Raw genomic sequence first — 19,306 nt, 5'->3', positions numbered from 1 at the left:
CTGGGGGTTAAGGTACTGGCTTACCCTGTTTGTCCCCTCATAGAAATGTGGTCTTCATTCACTCAAGTTTCAGCTTCTCTCCCTATCTCGGTAGATTTCCAAGGGAACTGATTCACAGGCTTTTAAGGCATAGATGACCCTTTGGGTTTGTGTGTTATACATACCCATGGCCTGTTTTGTGTACCAGAGAACACGGCAAGGAAAAAGGTACATTTATATTTATGTACAAGTATGCAACACAACCATGTTTTATAACGTATGGTCCAACACTCGCCTAAAGGAAATTACTATGTGAGATTTCCTTTAGGCGAGTGTTGGACCATACGTGATGAAACATGCCTAAGGTTGTGTTGCATAACTATTAGTCACATTTAAAAATCAAAGTATATGATGCAATTAAGTACTATACATTCAAATTAGATATTTCAGTTTACATACAGATCCCTGCACAGGATTAAGAGCTGTTAGGTTCAAATTCAAAATTACTGTTTTAATACTTTTTAAACTGTTTTAAAAATCCAAACAATGCATTTATACTCTTGTCTTGTGCACTAAATTCTTTAGCACTTGATACACAATATGAGGAAGTCATGTCTCTGGGCAAAGTTTGCTCATGATTTCATCTCATCTCATTCATTGCTTCAACATTTTATTGATTGCTTACTAACTGCCTGGCAAGGTGCTAGGAGTTGTGAATACAAAAGAAAAGGTCAAGGTTCAGTCTTCAGTCCAGCTCCAGGGTCTGGGCGAGGTGGAAAACACCTGTAGGAAGCTAGCCCCAAGGGATCTCAGGTGCATATTCCTTCTTCCAAATCTAAAATCCTTCAGTTCAGTTCAGTTGCTCAGTAATGTCTGGCTATTTGCGACCCCATGAACAGCAGCACGCCAGGCCTCCCTGTCCATCACCAGCTCCTGGAGTCCACCCAAAGCCATGTCCATTGTGTCGGTGATGCCATCTAACCATCTCATCCTCTGTAATCCCCTTCTCCTCCTGCCCTCCATCTTTCCCAGCATCAGGGTCTTTCAAATGAGTCAGCTCTCTGCATCCGGTGGCCAAAGTATTGGAGTTTCAGCTTCAACATCAGTTCCTCTAATGAACACCCAGGACTGATCTCCTTTAGGATGGACTGGTTGGATCTCCTTGAAGTCCATGCACCACCATCAATTCTTCAGCGCTCAGCTTTCTTTATAGTCCCAACTCTCACATCCATACATGACTACTGGAAAAACCACAGCCTTGACTAGACGGACCTTTGTTGGCAAACTAATGTCTCCGCTTTTTAATATGCTGTCTCGGTTGGTGATAACTTGCCTTCCAAGGAGCAAGCGTCTTTTAATTTCATGGCTGCAATCACCATCCGCGGTGATTTTTGGAGCCCACAAAAATAAAGTCAGCCACTGTTTCCACTGTTTCCCCATCTATTTCCCATGAAGTGATGGGACTGGATGCCATGATCTTCGTTTTCTGAATGTTGAGCTTTAAGCCAACTTTTTCACTCTCCTCTTCACTTTCATCAAAAGGCTCTTTAGTTCTTCTTCACTTTCTGCCATAAAGGTGGTGTCATCTGCATATCTGAGGTTGTTGATATTTCTCCTGGCAATGTTGATTCCAGCTTGTGCTTCCTCCAGCCCAGCGTTTCTCATGATGTACTCTGCATATAAATTAAATAAGCAGGGTGACAATATACAGCCTTGACGTACTCCTTTTCCTATTTGGAACCAGTCTGTTGTTCCATGTCCAGTTCTAACTGTTGCTTCCTGACCTGCATACAGGGTTCTCAAGAGGCAGATCAGGTGGTCTGGTATTCCCATCTCTTTCAGAATTTTCCACAGTTTATTGCGATCCACACAGTCAAAGGCTCTGACATAGTCAATAGCAGAAATAGATGTTTTTTTTTTTAACTCTCTTGCTTTTTCGATGATCCAGTGGATGTTGGCAATTTGATCTCTGGTTTCTCTGCCTTTTCTAAAACCAGCTTGAATATCTGGAAGTTCACGGTTCACGTATTGCTGAAGCCTGACTTGGAGAATTTTGAGCATTACTTTACTATCGTGTGAGATGAGTGCAATTGTGCGGTAGTTTGAGCATTCTTTGGCATTGCCTTTCTTTGGGATTGGAATGAAAACGGACCTTTTCCAGTCCTGTGGCCACTGCTGAGTTTTCCAAATTTGCTGGCATAATGAGTGCAGCACTTTCACAGCATCATCTTTTAGGATTTGAAACAGCTCAACTGGAATTCCATCACCTCCACTAGCGTTGTTCATAGTGATGCTTCCTAAGGCCCACCTGACTTCAGATTCCAGGATGTCTGGCTCTAGGTGAGTGAGAGATCACACCTTCGTACTTCTACACTAATAAACTAGGAATAAGATTTTGACTAATCGGACGTAATTTAAAACGATTATTGCGGTTCTTTGCCCTGCCCATCCTTTCGTGGTCGGCTGAAGATCAGTTTTAATACGACTCGCCTGCAAGAGGCTGTGCTAGCATTCTGAAAGTTTATAATTAAGTTCAGCGTTTGAGTGTGGGCTAGAATTGGGGAGAACGACCATTAATTAGAGTTTCGTCTGTGAGTGCCTGAGGGCTTTAAAGTACCAGAAACACGAGACACGGACAAAGCTTTACTCATTTTTAAGTAAAAGTCGCCCAAGAGTTGCCGGGGGAATCCGGCTGCCCTTGGCACTCCATAGGGCGCGGGCGGGTTGGGACGCTCGAGCATCTCCTCCACCGACCATCGTTCACCCCCCACCCCCACTCCGGTTCTGGGTTTGAGGCCCTAGTCTAGGAGCGCTGCCGGTGACCCGGGCTCTGAGGGCCTGGGGCCTCGATCCTCGACCCCGGTCTTGGGACAGGGGGTGATATCCAGCGCGCACGGAAGTGTGCTCGGCTCGTCCCAGTCCGAGGCTGACTCTCCTCCCCCACTTCCTCCTGCGAATTGGCTCAGCCTCTAGGGCGGCTCCTCCTCCTGCTCTGCCTCCTCCCACTGGCCGAGGCAGGACCCGGGTCGGGGGTGCGGCGCCCGTCCCGGCAGTCCCGAGCCCGAGGCGCGACGCTGAGCGGCCGAGCGGGAGAGAGGCGGGGGCCGCCCGCGCTGCTGTCCCCGCCCCGCGCGCCCTGCGCCCCACTTCCCGGGCGGCCGCTCCGCAGCTCGGCCCTCCTTCCTCCCCCAGCGCTGTCCGGGACTCGCGGGGAAGCGAGCAGCTGGCAAGTTTCGGCGCGCGCAGGCGGCGGGCCGCGGGCTCCGTGCGCTCCGGGCCGGGTGGCCGCGGCTCCGGGCTCGGCGCCCCGCGCGCACTTCGACGATGGCTTCTCTGCCGCGGCGGCGACTGCGCCTTCGCCCCCGTCGCCTCCTGCTCCTTCTCCCCGGAATCCTGCTGCCTCTTTGCGGCGCCTTCAATCTAGATGTGGAGAGTCCTGCGGAGTACTCCGGCCCAGAGGGAAGTTACTTCGGCTTCGCGGTGGACTTCTTCGTGCCCAGCGCGTCTTCGTAAGTGGCCACACTTGGAACGGGAGTTGGTCCCCTCCGCCATCAAGCGCACCCACCCTGTGATTTCCCACAGGGAGCGACCTCTGCAAAAGATCCCGGCGTCTATCCGTTCCTTCTAACCTTCCCTCCCCCTCACTGGGCGAGTTAGATTCTGGGTGGATGAAATACTTGGGGGAGGTGAGCCCCCGCACTGCTCATCACCCAGTCCCCCCTGCTCCCTTCTTCATAGGGAGCGCTTTGAAGCAGACCTGTGCTTAAAATTAGGGGAAAGAGGGAAATCAACAAAGGCTAGTCCGGCGGAACGCCGCGCAGCCTCTGCGGGCGCCCGGGACGTGGTCAGTTTCATCCCCGAACTTTTTTCTCTCCAATGCCAGTTAGAGTTAGCCTTTCCTGTAGTCGCCTTTTTTGCTTCATAGCCTTACTTAAACACCCGTGTTTTTCGCTCTCCCCAAAGCCCTCCCTCATTCTTTACGCCTCTCAGTCTCATTCTGTCCCTCCTCGTCTGCTCCTTTTCCAGACATTCTGATGACTAAAATGACCATTCTGTTGTAGGAGATTCATTGTCTTACCTCTGAGACTGTCAAACCTGTGCACATTGGAGGCTGAACAGATGAATTGGATGTGTCATCTGTTCTTTTTATAGTGATCCATTATTTGGGTCATTGTTCAGAAAATACAAGGGGGTTTGCTGAGTTTTCACTCACTACAGGTCGTTTCAGTTATGTTTCAAATTGCCAACGTTTCGCGTTGCACAGGATTTGGAACAGAGTTATTGTCATTATTGGATTAAAAGTTGTCTCTCACGTCACCAAACGCTGACATCATTCTCACCACCTACCACCTTTTTTAGCGTTAGAAATACTGATTTAATCAGTGTTCACTGGCTGTCTTTTGATGTTTAAATCTTGTTTCCAACAGGGAGAACTGTTCTTAGCTCTTATAAATCGTAGCAAGATATTTTTGTGTTTTTTTTTTTTTTTTCTGTATTTTAAAGTATTGCTTTTTGGGAAGGGGAGGAGGATAATTTTAATGGTCAGTGCTTTTTAGAACCATTTTTTCCTATTCATACATACCTAATTTGAGGATGATTAAGTATTTTTCCTTGACTCTTAATAATATTCATCAGGATTTATTCTTTCTGGGAGTTGTTGATTATCATTCATTTTAGTGACAACCTTTGCAGCAGTAAATCTGTTGGAAGCAGTTGGTGGAAACTAGACCTGGATCTCTGTAGTGAACTCAATTTTGCTTTCTCCAGTGTCATTGCTTTTTATGAGACCTGAGCACAGATTTTCCAAAGTGATAAAAATAATCGTTAACTTCAGGAAGCATTTACTGCCTTCTCATTTGATGTAATCATATTTTCAGCCTTTTTTGTTATTTAAATTTCTTTTTGTCTCCAGATAGTTTTAAGTGTATGCCATTATATTCCAGAGGATTTTAGTTGCTCTCAGAGTGCTCTTGATAATTCTAATAATTTTGAAAATGCATGTTGTCTTTTGTCAAGAGTTACAGAAACAAGAATTAGCATTTAAATGCTTTCACGTTGATGGAGTGTTTTGCAAATGTTGCTCTTAACTCTGTGGCAACCCTCTGAGCATAGTGGTGTAAAGATACGTGACAAAATGATAAACTCTAAGTGTTTTTACCATGGAAAATGCAGTAATGTTGAATGTTGGCATGACATATTTCCTATTTTTTGGTTGTGAGGCTGGATGTCTACTTGTGACTAGCCATTGTAGTTGTTGAATACACTGTGACCTCATGGGTTTACATGATCTCCCACTTGGGCCTTTAGTGGTAAGGTAAAATTGAAGTTGATTTGGTTTCATATAACATTTTGAAACTTTCTTCACTAACTTTGTTACTAATAGACTAGTGAGCTCTAGAAATAGCCTAACTTAAAAAAATATAAAATCATCTTTGAGATTAAAAAAACCCAAAATATATATAAACAAAGGTGTCTACTTCTGAGCATTTCAGATTTAAAAAAGATTGATGCAAACTTATGCTTTCCTGGTGGCTCAGTGGTAAAGAATCCGCTGCCAGTGCAGGAGATTGGGGTTCCATCCCTGGCTTGGAAAGATCTCCTGGAGAAGGGAATGGCAACCCGCTCCAGCATTCTTGCCTGGACAATCCCATGGACAGAGGAACCTGGTGGCTACAGTCCATGGGGTTGCAAAGAGTCAGACAGGACTGAAATGACTAAACAACAACAATGTGCTTAATTTTGTAGAAAGGTACTTTTAAAGTTTAACAAGCATTGGAATCCCAGATGCGTGAGAATGCCATTTACAGTATCAACAGCTGCATTTATTGTTGTCATTTGGTGTGATAATAAACATCTAGAGGGAAATAAAATTCATGTTAAAAAAAGTGCTAATTAAAAATTCCTTTCTTCTGAAGGAAGAGTGCCTGGATTAATGAGGAAGCAGTGAGGTCTCCTCCTGCTGCTTCTGGTTTCTGAAGGTGTCTAAATAACTTTGGCAGCTGAAGGACTGTTTTATGTCTCATTTTTCTTGTTACAGAAAACTGTTACCAAATTATATCCATACCCTAATGAAAACTAATGAATCAGTGTTCATAATAAGCAAAAATATTAGAGTGACTTCAGTAAAACTTCTCCAGAAATGTCTTAGGTTTAAAGTGAAAAGTCAGAAAAATTGTGATTTGAAAATTATGAAAAATATAGAAAACAAACTTACGATTACCAAAGGGGAAAGATTGTAGGGGAGAAGGATAAACTAGGAGTTTGAGATTAGCAGATGCAAATTACTATATATAAAATAAAGCAACAAGGATTTACTATATAGAACAGGGAACTATAGTCAATGTCTTGTAATAAGTTGTAATAAGCTATAATGGAAAAGAATAGATTACACACACATACATATATAAAACTGAATCACTTTGCTGTACAGCAGAAACTAACACAGCATTGTAAATTAGCTATGATTCAGAAGAAAAGGAACAGTAATTATGAAAAAATAAAACATTGGCACTCCTATTTTTTTTCCTGTATGCATTAATTTATGGTGACTATATTGCCAAACTTACTTAAAGTGTAAATAGTGTACACAGGCCAAGAGGCAAAGGCATGTTTTTCTTATGGAGAGTAATCGAAGGAGTTAAAAATTACACCCTAGGCTTAGTTATAATAATGGTATTTTACATTGGTTGACCTATTTTGTGATTTACAAAGCACTTTTGCTGTGATTTCTCATTTTGCTCTACACCACAGACCCCTAGGGGAAGAAGGGAAGCAGATAAACTCATTGTTACAGATTAGGGAACTGAGGCCAGAAGCATTTGCAGCCTTTAGTTGTTTGAGTGGGATGCTATAGGGTAAAATGATGGGGACAAAAGGCAAAACAAATGAAGTTCAAATTCCATTTAATTTTTGTGTTCAAATTTTAAGAAGAAAGTGAACAGTTTTCTTATTCTTAAGGTATGTTATACAGTTCTCATTTTACATATATTTTGAAATAATGCTGTAATGAGCAACGCTAGATTATAAGGCTTTCTTTTCCCCCCATTAAACATGATTGGAGCCTTGCAGTTACTTCTTGTTCTGTGACCCCCAAAGACAAGGTTGGGTGAGTGTGCTGTCCTGCAAAATGATTCTCAGTCCTGACTTCCTGTTTGCAACACCTGGAGAGCTTTTAAAACCATACTGCTTCCCTGTCTGCATCTTCTATCTCAAAGCAGAGCTCAAGCTTTATATTCAACAGCCTCTGGATCATTTCTCCTTGACTAGACTGTCTTACCTCAATTTGACAAAAAAGAAAAGGAACTTTTTCACTAAGTGATGCCAGTAGCACCTGTTTCTATTATGGTACCTTCCTTCTCCCTGTCGCTCTGGAAAAAATTTCATATTCCTCCCTCTCATTTTCTATTTTTCTTTATCTCTCCTACTGCACACCCCTAATATTAGTCAGTGATTAGTCACCAGGCAGAAGGTCCTAGAAGTTTTTCTTGCATCTGTCCCTGCTTTCCGCTTGTACTTTGACGAGCTGTCACAAGCGTGGTCAGTGGTACTCAGGTCATCACCCTTTTGCTCATCATTTAGCTCTTAGACCTGCAAAACATCTTACGTGTTTCTAATAGTTTTCTCTTCTGAAGCATCTTTTGATCCTGGTATTCTGCTGTTTAAATTTCCTCAGCAGTGTTCTCATGACCAGAGATGAAGTCCAAACTGCGTAACCTGGATGAAGGCCCCTTTCAGTCTGTCCCAGTCTGCATCTACATTTAAAAGCTTACATCCTATTTCTCCCTCAACTTTGTAACCATCTTCACAATCTTTTTGGAGAAGGCAATCGCACACCACTCCTGTACTCTTTCCTGGAAAATCCCATGGACGAAGGAGCCTGGTAGGCTGCAGTCCATTGCGTTGCTAGGAGTTGGACACGACTGAGCGACTTCACAACCCTTTACCAAATAACACAGGTTATTTTCATGAACTGAATGTAGTGTGGCTCGGCTATATTGGTTCTTTTTTCTTATCATAAATAATATACATGCACAGATTCTGTCATTTTTATTTGGAAAGCATGTCCTATGTTGATTTCTCCTGATGAAGGCCCAAAGTTTATAGGATAGATATTATGAAGGAAAAGAGCAAATACATAGAATTTATAGTTAATGCATCTGTTTTACATCATATAAATGTTGACTGTAACTGCTTTTTTTTTTTTAATGAAAAGCAAATGAGACTAGAATTATAGCTCTGAAATAACATTCAGACACTATTATACACATTTCTTTCTATATATGTATATGATCATTTTTCGGAAGTTCCTTTTGGTGAAACCTCACTGGTCAGCCAGAGTCAGCCAAAATATATTCAACATGCTTTATCATGGAGAAGTCGATGCCGAAAGCAGCCAAATAACTTAGTTCATTTGGAGAGTTTGAAAAGTGTTCTTGTCGTTGTTGGCTGGTTGTCTCTCGTGGGTGGTCAAGGTCCCAGTCCCTGAAGCAGCTGCCCCTAAGGTACTCTTTGGGTTAGAAGTGCATCCACAGGGCATCTTCCTGCTTGTCTGCTCACATCCTCTTGTCTCTCTCTCACATCCTCTTCCCCTCCCTCCCTCCTTCCCTTCCCTTTTTTAAATCCCCCCCCCTCCCCCCAACGCGCTGCCTCCTCTCTTCCCTTCATCCTGTCCCTCCCTTTCTCCCTGCTCCTTTCCTGTCTGCTGGCCCTCCCTCTTGCTGCTTCACCTGCTTCCCCGGAACACACACTCTACTCTTTGTATTTTAGAATTTCTTGGCATGATATTAATAGCCTGCTCATATATGTAAACCTTAATTTTAAAGCCATTTAATGAAAATAAGTCATTGAGTGAAAATGGGGATTCTGATACTGTTTTGGGGCAAACTTTCTGGTGGGAGATGGATTCTGTCAGGAAATTGCAAGCATGTGAAACTAAGTTGTTCAAGTTCACATTTTTGCTGCTTATCAGAGAAATCTCTGTCAGCCTCAACTAACTCTGTGTATCTTCCCCAACTGTCCACCATTGTCAGGAAATGTTGCAAGCCAACTATTTTCTACCTTCTTTTTTACCTCTCTCCTGAGAGCTTGCCTTTGGGTTAATTAATGACCCTTTGAGAAAACTGAGGAAAGAAAAAGCTCTTTTAAAAAGAGATTTTAACTTTTTATTTCTTGTTTTATTAGGGAATAATTTTATTAATAGTTGTTTTCAGTTCTGATGTCATCATCTTGTATTTTTATGAAGTGGTCACATTTTCTAAGTTTGCTTTTATCTGTACACATTCAGAAAATTGCGCTTTTAAGTAATTGTGCTGGGCATTACTATTTCCATACAATGCAAGTGGAAACAGGCTGAGAGATTTACAGTGACTTTCTTGAATGATGTATATGGTGATTAGAACCTTTAGTCCCAAACTGCCCATTAGACAGTGCTGCTTACATCACACTTTTTTTTTTTTCTGGTCTGTCACTTCTTTTACTTTAATTAAGCTGTTGTAGACATTCATTAGATATTCCTAGATGAACTTAAGTAAAAATGATTTAATTATTTACAAGGTGTTTTATTAACAGGCTGTTTTTTGTTACTGGGGCAGAAAGACACATGACATAAACTTGTCCTCCCAGCACACTAGCGGGCTTTTCCTCTCTGTGATATGTGTTGCTCTTATAGTCTTAATTTTCTCATATAGTATCTTTTGTCATGCTGTCTTCTTTGTTCTCTACAAATGCTTAATTTTTTTCTCTCCCTTTTAGGACTTCACATTTGTCTAAGGCAGTCTTACTGTTTTTATCTCTCCATTTTTCTCTTTTAAAACTTTCTCTAACACTCTTACAAGTAACGCAAATATCATGTTGACACTTTGCACAAAGAACTGTATTTCTCAGCTTTTCTTCCCTCCCAGTCCTCCCGTTAACCTAGCACTTAGAAGCTGAGAATGCTCACGCATTCCTTTCACATTAGTCTACCGTTTCTGTGGCATTTCACCAGTGTGCAAGACTGCACATGAAGGTATGCTTAGGAAAACTTGATGAACACCCTGGTTAGCACATCTAATTACTGCCATTTCATGCCCATAATGTGCAAATGGTCTGATGAAAAGCAGCAGCCTTGTTTCTGGTCTTATCCAAGGACCTCGAGCTCGGTGCTACCAAGAGTGAGTGCAGTTTCCATTCAGAACTCTCCTACAGTGCCCTTTTTTCTGTCTTTGCTGAAGCCTGTTTCCCCTACCAACTTCCCAGCCCTCAAATATCTGAAATCCAAGATTAAGAAGCGATATGTTACAGAAGGAAATTATATGAGGATTACTTAAATAATCAGATGTTTATTGGAGGATGATTTCTGCATTCTGCAGGGGTTGGTGATAGTGGAGGTGGCTTTTTATGTATGGCTGTTAAAACTGAGACTTGTAACTATCAAATTACTTGCCACTCAGTTGTCAATTTAAAAAGCTTTTTAAAGTGCTTATTATGTGGCAGTACAAAGATGAATGAAGGTATCCTTCATTCATGGAAGCAGTTTATTATAAGGTAGGAAGAAGTGCTTTGCCAAAAAATTATTAAAGATACTGTAGTGTGCTGTGTGAGGACAGTTCAGAAATGAGTTTGCTTGTAGGTTTTTAGATAGATTCTGAGAACCGGCTCTTCTGTCCTGATGTCCTGGAACCTGTCCTTTATCCACAACACAAAAATCATAGCACAGCTTGTATTACCCTTATTAGGGCTACTGCAGGAATGATCCTATGCTTTTTTAGGTACAGATCTGAAAAGTATACTTCTCAGAAATACTTTTTTTTTTCCCCTATCTTGTACTCAAGAATCATTTAATTCAGATGAGGAGGGGCAATTTTATAATTTTGTAGCCAACTTTTTGACCTGTTGAAAGGCAGATTTCATATATATGTGTGTGTGTATGGATGTGTGTGTGTGTGTAATTTAACTGTTAACCAGCTTTGCTGTAGAAAAGGAGGGTAGGATGATAACTGAGCTGCTCTCTTATTCATGGGGGTTAAAGGTTCTCTTACTCAGCTTTTTTTTTTTTTTCCTTGCTGAATGAAAACTTAGCTGGCTGTGAGGACGAAGAGCCAGCATTGGTGTTCTACTGATGCCAAATATGACCGCATAAAACTTTATTCAGCAGGGTGTGGCTTGGTTGGGAATTTTGTCTTTTGAGTGTGGAGTTTTAAGATGAGTATCTGAAAGCAAGATTCAAGTAATTCATGCAGCCAGCTCTTGACTGGTCTAAATAGGATTTGGCAGATACCATCCAGAAGAAATGAAATTGATAAATAAAAGTTAAAATCAAAGCATTCCAGTTCTTCCGCCAAATCAGTTTTATCACTTTTCCTTTGATGCCATGATTACCTTACAACCTTACAATAAAAATCTTTTAGCTCAAAAAAAAAAAAGAAAGAAATTAGAGCATTCTATATTTAAGATGTAGTTTTGTTCATAATTTCACAAAAAAGTGAAAAGCAATTGTGAGTATTTTCTTTGCTGGAAGAATGTTTAAATGGCTTAGTGTGTAATAAGGAGATGAAATGATAGTGGTGGTACCATTTATCGAGGGCCTTCTGTGCTTGACTCTGTCCTGCTCAGCCTCTTTTACCCTGTCCTCTTTCTCTGCCTCCTAAATGTTGTTGCTTCCTCTCTTTGGTCTTCCTCTCTGTGCGAAACTCTGCATTCCTAGTTGACATTCTCACCATGTTATCTCTAAGACAGAACTCCCCTTAGAGCCACAGATCACCAAGTAGGTGTCTCACAGGTGTTGCAGGCTAACATGTTGGGAACTGAATTATTGGTTTTCCTGGAAAATACTCAGTCTGCCTTTTGCTTCCCTGCTCTCTCTGCTTTTCCAGCACAGTGTATGGTTCTCCCACTCCTGCGCTCCAGAAGGAAACTGAGGTATTATGCTTTCATCTCATCTTCTCTTTCTACCTTAGTCAAGCCACGTGCTCTTCCTGTTCATTCTACTCCAGATATTTTCCAAATCTGCCCATCCGTCTCTTTCTCCATCTACGCTCCCAATCTCAGTTACTGTCACCTCCTCCCTCCGCTGCTGAAAGTCTCTGACTATTCTTGTTCCATTTTTGCCCCCCTCCCTCTTTATTTGTTTCCCCTAAGGTACCAAATTTCATTTTCTTTATTAGATTATGTCTTTCTATTGGTTTAAAAAAGAAACATTCAGAAGCTTCACATGGACCTCAGGAGAAGATCCGGAAGTTTTGCTCTGGCTGAAGGACCCTGCGTGATTTAGCTTTGGCCAAGCGCCCTTCACTTCACGAGCACCCTCGTTTTGTTTTGTGCCGTTCTCAGCTTGCTCTCCTTCAGCCGCTCCTCTTTCTAAGCTCTTTCCTGCCTTGCGTCTTTGTACCTCTGCCTGGGATGTTCCCTTCCACCTCTCTATTGTTGTTGTTCAGTCGCAAAGTCGTGTCTGACTCTTGGTGACCTCATGGACTGCAGCACTCCAGGCTACTCTGTCCTCCACTGTCTCCTAGAGTTTACTCAAATTCATGTCCATTGAGTTGGTCATGCTATCTAACCATCTCTTCTTATGCCGCCCCCTTCTCTTTTTGCCTTCAGTCTTTCCCAGCATCAGGGTCTTTTCTACTGAGTTGGCTGTTCAGTAGAGCCACTCATCAGGTGGCCAAAGTATTGGAGGTTCAGCTTCAGCATCAGTCCGTCCAGTGAATATTCAGGGTTGATTTCTTTTAGGACTGACTGACTTGTTCAACCTCTGCATCTCACTCCCTTATTCCCAATACACAAGACACTGTTTGGCAACTTCCTTCTCATCATGTACACTTCAGTGTACTTAGAGGTAAATCCATTTGTGACTTTACCTACAAGAAGTCTTTTCTCCTAGTTCTGTAAAGATAACTTCCTTAGATATCCCTTTATCTGAAGAAAATCTCTCCCCTGCATTCCTTAGAGATAACTTTCCTTTATCTAAAAAAGGTGTCCTCTCCCCAAACCCAAATAATGTCTCTCAGCCAATTGTTGGTTTCTTTTCTAGCACTTGTAACAGCTACTAATTCTCTTTGCTAGTTTCTTGATTTCCCCCCGAGGGAATGTAAGCTCCACTGAGAGCAGGAATCAGGATGGTTTTATTCACCCTGGTTTCTCTAGTGCCCAGATCTGTGCCTTAGTAGTGGAGACACTCAATCTATCTTTTTCTGAATGAATAGAAAAACAGCTAAAGAAAAGACCTCTTTTACTTAAAAATCTGATTCCTGATTATTTTTATCTTTTGCTAATTTTACCCTTTTAGGAAATTGAATAGTGGTTTTGTTCTTTGACCAGAGGTTGATTAGATTAATCCAGTGAAAAGAGAAATTTGTTAGTCGCTATAAAAAACAATTGAAGTATGTAGTTTTAAGACAAGATAAGTTTTCCCAGTGGAGAAATGATAATATTTAGATTTACCATACGTTAGAAATCATTTTTTTTTGAACATTCAGGATATAGAATGTATAAAGTAAATCATTTAAAAAAACCCCCAAACCCCCAAATTAAAACAAAATGTCCCTGTCTTCAGCCAGCATATATTTTTAACAAATTTATTGAGTTATAATTGACATGATAAACTGTACCTATCTAAAGTGACAGTTTGGCTGGCATAAATTTTTAGTTGATATAACTTTGCCGACAAAGGTCCTATAGTCAAAGCTGTGGTTTTTCCAGTAGTCATGTACAGATGTGAGCGCTGGACCATGAAGAAGGCTGAGCGCCAAAGAACTGATGCTGAAGCTGAAGCTCCAGTCCTTTGGCCACCTGAGGCAGAGTCGACTCATTGGAAAAGACCCTGCTGCTGGGAAAGATTGAGGGTAGGAGGGGAAGGGGCAGTAGAGGATGAGATGGTTGAATGGCAACACCGACTCATGGACATGCGTTTGAGCAAGATCTGGGAGATGGTGAGGGACAGGGAGGCCTGGCATGTTGCAGTCCATGGCATCGCAGCAGAGTCTGATACGACTTAGTGACTGAACAACAACAGCGACAACAAGCCTGAAGTTGCCCTGTAATGTGTTACTGGATTGAATAAACCATACTGAGTAATGTATGTATGTAAAAGAGCACCGAATGAATAAGGAAGATGGATTATGCTCTCACTGAGTGGTTTTTAAAAAATATTTATGGATAAAATAAGGAGAATGATTGCTTTTCCTAAATCATAAGAGATGGGTTATGCTTTGTGTAACTTAAAGTCTTTGTCTTCCCATTTGTATTTTAGCAGGATGTTTCTTCTGGTGGGAGCGCCCAAAGCAAACACTACCCAGCCTGGGATTGTGGAAGGAGGGCAAGTCCTTAAGTGTGACTGGTCTTCTCACCGCAGGTGCCAGCCAATTGAGTTTGATGCCACAGGTAAGCATTTATATGGTGGCCCCTTTTCTTAATTTCTGTTATTTATATTTCCCTCTATCTTTTCCCCCTCTCCATTTGACATATTTTAAAACATTTAATTTTGGAAAATACTTGCATTAGCTTAAATGTAACAATTTAATGACGTATATAAGTACTTCAGATCCCCAGAGAGTTAAAGACAAATGACTTATTATATGATTTTTTTTTTGTACGGTTTTGTGGCATGTAAAAGCCTTAATACATTATGTTTCTATTGCTTTAGATGTCTCCAACTTTTACTGATAATGTTAACCTGCAGAAGTCTGGGGAAATCTATTAAAATTTTTTGCCAACAGAGAAAGGAGAAAAAGCTTTCTTTGAAGAGGTGCAAAAAATTTTATCAAAAACCAGTTGAGGAATCTTTGTATTCAAGTAGATTCGGTTGACTTAGATTCTTTTCTAGAATTTATTGGGAAAATAATATGTTATGATTCTGATAACATTAAAGTTTTCTCTACAGGGACAATTCCACTGTGGTGGTAAGGAGAAAAATAGGATAAGATGAGAAATAAATAATTTTAAGTTTTTCACTTACATAGGTAAAATAAAATATGCGTGAAAGTGGTTGCTCAGTCGTGTTCGACTCTTTGCGACCCCATGGACTGTAGCCTATCAGGCTCCTCCATCCATGGGATTTTCCAGGCAAGAGTGCTGGAGTGGGGTGCCATTTCCTTCTCCAGGGGATCTTCCCGACCCAGGAATCGAACCCGGTCTCCTGCATTGCGGGCAGACGCTTTACCGTCTGAGCCACCAGGGAAGCCCAAAATTTGCATAATCCTATATATATTTGTGTTGGTATATTTATCTACATTTTTGAAAGCTTAGAGAAATAGTTTGACATTCTTCAGGTACAATAGTTTGCATACTTTTTTTAACAGTGTTGATTTGTTGGCTTTGACAGAATATTTTAAGATAAGCCTGAAAAAAATTAATATTTTTTTCTATATTGTTATTTACTGCTAGTTCTAAAATATTCATTCTGGGAATTATACTATCAGTGAAACAGAAATCATGATATGGACTGTTCCCTTTGATATCATGATCAGTGCCAAAATGAATGTCAGTAAGCCAGTTCTTCATAGGAATCAGGTCACGTTTGCTTTTTTCCATTTGGAACCATCTGCATTAAACCTTGTTTTTTCCCCATATATATGGCATTTGGAAAACTCTAGGAGTATGTAAAAGGTTCAGTGTTACCACAAATAGAGAAATATGTCTGAGGTTCAGGGTAGTATTGGTCAGAGCTTCTGTGTCTTCTAACAAAATATGCATGTTAATGAATAAAACTTGAACTGTTCAGATATAGTTCTGTATTCAACACCATAGGTTTTGTGCAGTGCAAGGTAATTTATTAACTGGTCTTTATTGAAATTTGTTTATTGAAAAAATTTCAAACAGTTTAAAAGAGTAGACAGTGAAAAATATATTTGCTCACATCAGCCTGCTAAGAGGCTACCACTTTAGACAATTTCTTTTATCTTCTTAGAATTTTCTTATTCTTACATATCTATATATCTTTAAAAAAAAAAGCAACTCTCGAAATAGTCTTCTATATATTACTAAGGTACCTGGGTCAACCCCCTCCGCCTCCCAATACAATCTCTTATAGACATGTATAGATTTACCTCATTCTTTGCCAATCATGGCGATTACATACAGTCCATATTGTTTATCTCGTGCCAGCAGGCAGGGCGGTCCATGCCCCAGTCAGCATCCTAGGCATCCTCGGCACACAGTAGGGTGGGGAACGGTGGAGAGGAGGCCTAGAAGGGCAGATGGAAAAGAGCCAGCACCACCCTCAGCAGCTCTCCGCGCTTCTGCCCCTGGTACCTCCTGCTGTTTGTTCTCTAGAGCAGCCAGAGTGATTCTTTTAAAGTAATATTCAGATTGTAACATTCCCATTCAGATTCCACTGAGTGGACAGATTCCACTTCGATCTGTCTCACAGTAGCTGAGAGGACTCTTGAGTATTCCCGCCCACCATTTCTGTCTTTACCTTCATGTTCTTCCAGCCTCACTGGGTCTCTTTGCAGAGGTTTGTAAACAGTAGGCACATTCTCACCTCATCTTTCCCTGGACTATTTCCACTGCCTGAAACATTGATTCCCCACATGTACATTGGGTGTCCCTCCATCACCTCCTCTAGGAATTCCTCAAATGTCATTTTCTCAGTTATGCACTGACCTTCTTATTTAAAATTCCAATTCCCCCTTTCCCACTTTGTGCTCCCATCATCTTCTCTGCTTTATTTTTTTCCTTAGTACTCACATTGCTGTACAATTTATTTTTAGTTAATTTGTTTTAGTTATCCTTTCCTTCAATTAGGATATGTATTCCATGGGGATTGTTTTTATCTGTTTTGTTCACTGCTGCAATCCCAGGGCCTAAAACAGTGCCTGGCACGAGTGGTACCCAATAAATTAAATAGATGAATGAATGAGTCGTGAGAAGTTTTCCTATAGTGAGGAAATTGCTAAAGTCCTTCAGTTGTACATTGACATGTATGGACTTTTTCTATTCTTTTTGTCCTTGGTTATGATAGTTCTCTAATCATTTTGTACAGCCTCTATGAAAAAAATATACAAATTGTATTTTTCCCAATACAGTTTTTATCCAAATAGTGTTTGAATTTAAGAAAACAGGACAATATGGTTTTCAGTAATCTAGTCATAAACATGTATATCTATCTGGAACTAGCACCATCAGAGTGTATCTTGACTATGGAAGAAATGCTTACAACTTACAGCATCCTCCTGAACTTTCCTCACACCTCTGTCCGATCCTAGCCCAAACACATCACATCTCTGCACCATTGATATTGATGTCTTTTATCTTTTTCATTATCTCAAGAGAGATAGTGGCATTTCTGTTTCCCTCATCCTCAGTCTTGAGTGAGGGGAGATAGTAGCTGAGAGGATAAATGTGGTTTCTGGAAGCAAATCGCCTGGGGCTTAACCCAGCCCTGTCATTTACTGCTGTTTCACTTTTTGGAGTTTACTAACAGGTTACCACCCTCTCCCTGACACACTGCAGGAATGTGTTAAAAGGAATGAGTTGATTCCTATGGAGTTAAATGGAATGTTAAAACAAGGGACCTGCTTAGTGCAGGGCCAGGCCCACTACGGTCACTCACTTAGTATCTGTTGTTCTGTGGCTCAGCTCTTTCCAGCTCTGCGACTTGGTGGACTGCAGCACGCCAGGCTTCCTTGTCCTTCACCATCTCCTGGAGTTTGCTCAGACTCATGTCAGTTGAGTCGGTGATGCCATCTAACAGTCTTGTCCTCTGTCCTCCCCTTCAAGTTGCTTTATATTGTTAATACTTCTCCCTTCTCAGGGACCCTGTTTACTTTCATTTGTCTCTATGATCCTGCCCTTCCCCCGTACTCCTTTTTAAATTTTTTTCTTTAAAAAGAAAACAACTTTCAAACATGCTTTACTTTTTCCTGCCTGAAAAATTAATCGAAACAGCTTTCCCTTGAGCTTGTGTCTTCTGTTAGCCATTTTCCTTTCTCCTTTTCTTCACAAGCAGGATATTGAACAGTCTGCCTCCCTTTATCACCTCCCATGCTCAGCTACTTCAATCTGGTGGCTCCCTGAACCTAACCTAGCATTGCCCAAATTGAAATCGCTGGTGGCAGCTCTGCCTCAGTGGACACTTAATCCCTCGTCCACCACTGTCTTATTTAAAGTTGCCACTTTTTGCCTGTCTGAAACTATCTTGTCCTCTTATTTCTCCTGACCTTAAAGAAAAAAATTATTGAAGTATAGTCGATTTATAATGTGTTAATTTCTTCTGTACGGCAGAGTGACTCAGTTATATATGTATTCTTTTCATTTCTTTTCTATCATGCTTTGTCATAGGACATTGAATATAGTTCCCTGCCTCCTAACCTTCTTGGTACTCTTGTGGAGTTTGCCCTTTGACTTTTCTTTCTTCACTCTCTCCATCTATATTTGCTGTGCATCATTGTGTCATGAAAAGGAAATAGACCGTGGAGTCACACAGACCTGTGTTCAAATCCAGGCTCTGCCATTTTTTCCAGTGTTGTTGTTGTCTAGTTGCTCAGGCACGTCCGACTCCTTGTGACCCCATGTACTGTAGCCAGCCAGGCTCCTCTGTTCATGGGGTTCCCCAGGCAAGAATATTGGAGTGGGTTGCCATTCCCTTTTCCAGGAGTTCCCATTGTTAACTTTGGGAAGATTGCCTACCTTTCCACAGCTGTACTATATTCCAGGGCTGATCATGAAACGTTTCAGTTACTTAATTTATTTTCTCTGCTTTATTGTGTTTCTGAGTCCAGAGGAGACTTCAGTGCTTTAAAGGGCTCCATCCTCATTTTTTTTTTGAATATTTGGGAAATAAAATTTATTGTTGTTCAGTCACTAAGTCGTGTCCAACTCTTTGCGACCCTGTGGACTGTAGTATACCAGGCTTCCCTGTCCTCCACTGTCTCCTGGAGTGTGCTCAAATTCATGTCCATTGAGTTTGTGGCAGTGTCTAATCATTTCTTCTGCCGCCTTCTCCTTTTGCCTTCAATCTTTCCTAGCATCAAGGTCTTTCCCACTGAGTTGGCTCGTAGCATCAGGTGGCCAAATAATTGAAACTTCAACTTTGGCTTTAGTCCTTCCAGAGAATACTCAGGGTTGATTTCCTTTAGGATTGACTGACTTGATCTTCTTGCAGTCCAAGGGACTCTCAAGTGTCTTCTCAGTACCATAGTTTGAAAGCATCAGTTCTTTGGTGCTTAGCCTTCTTTATGGTCCAGCTCTCATAGCTACACATGACTACTGGAAAAACCATAGCTTTGACTATATAGACCTTTTTTTTTTTTTTTGAAGTGAAAAGAAATCATTCTAGTATACACACTTTCACTTCAGTTAACTCAACAATGATTTCTGGTAGGCATGTTTATCATTTAGTTTTGCTTCA

The 19,306-nt window shown here is 41.2% G+C and overlaps 1 protein-coding gene across 4 annotated transcripts in view; it reads left to right on the top strand.

The window, feature by feature from the left end:
* The first annotated feature begins 3,022 nt into the window (after positions 1-3,022).
* ITGAV (integrin subunit alpha V) overlaps positions 3,023-19,306 on the top strand; it is a 106,238-nt gene continuing 89,954 nt past the window's right edge. For 2 of the 4 annotated variants that reach the window (XM_012110914.5, XM_060408791.1), the window contains exons 1-2: positions 3,023-3,488; positions 14,210-14,337. In XM_012110914.5, the coding sequence (XP_011966304.1) occupies positions 3,304-3,488; positions 14,210-14,337 (313 nt within the window). In that variant the 5' untranslated portion in view covers positions 3,023-3,303. 4 annotated transcript variants of the gene reach the window in all.

This window comes from Ovis aries, chromosome 2 (genome assembly GCF_016772045.2).
Source record: "Ovis aries strain OAR_USU_Benz2616 breed Rambouillet chromosome 2, ARS-UI_Ramb_v3.0, whole genome shotgun sequence".
Taxonomy (NCBI): Eukaryota; Metazoa; Chordata; class Mammalia; order Artiodactyla; family Bovidae; genus Ovis; species Ovis aries.
The sequence above is the reverse complement of the archived record's forward strand: the minus strand, read 5'-3'. Positions and strand labels throughout refer to the sequence as shown.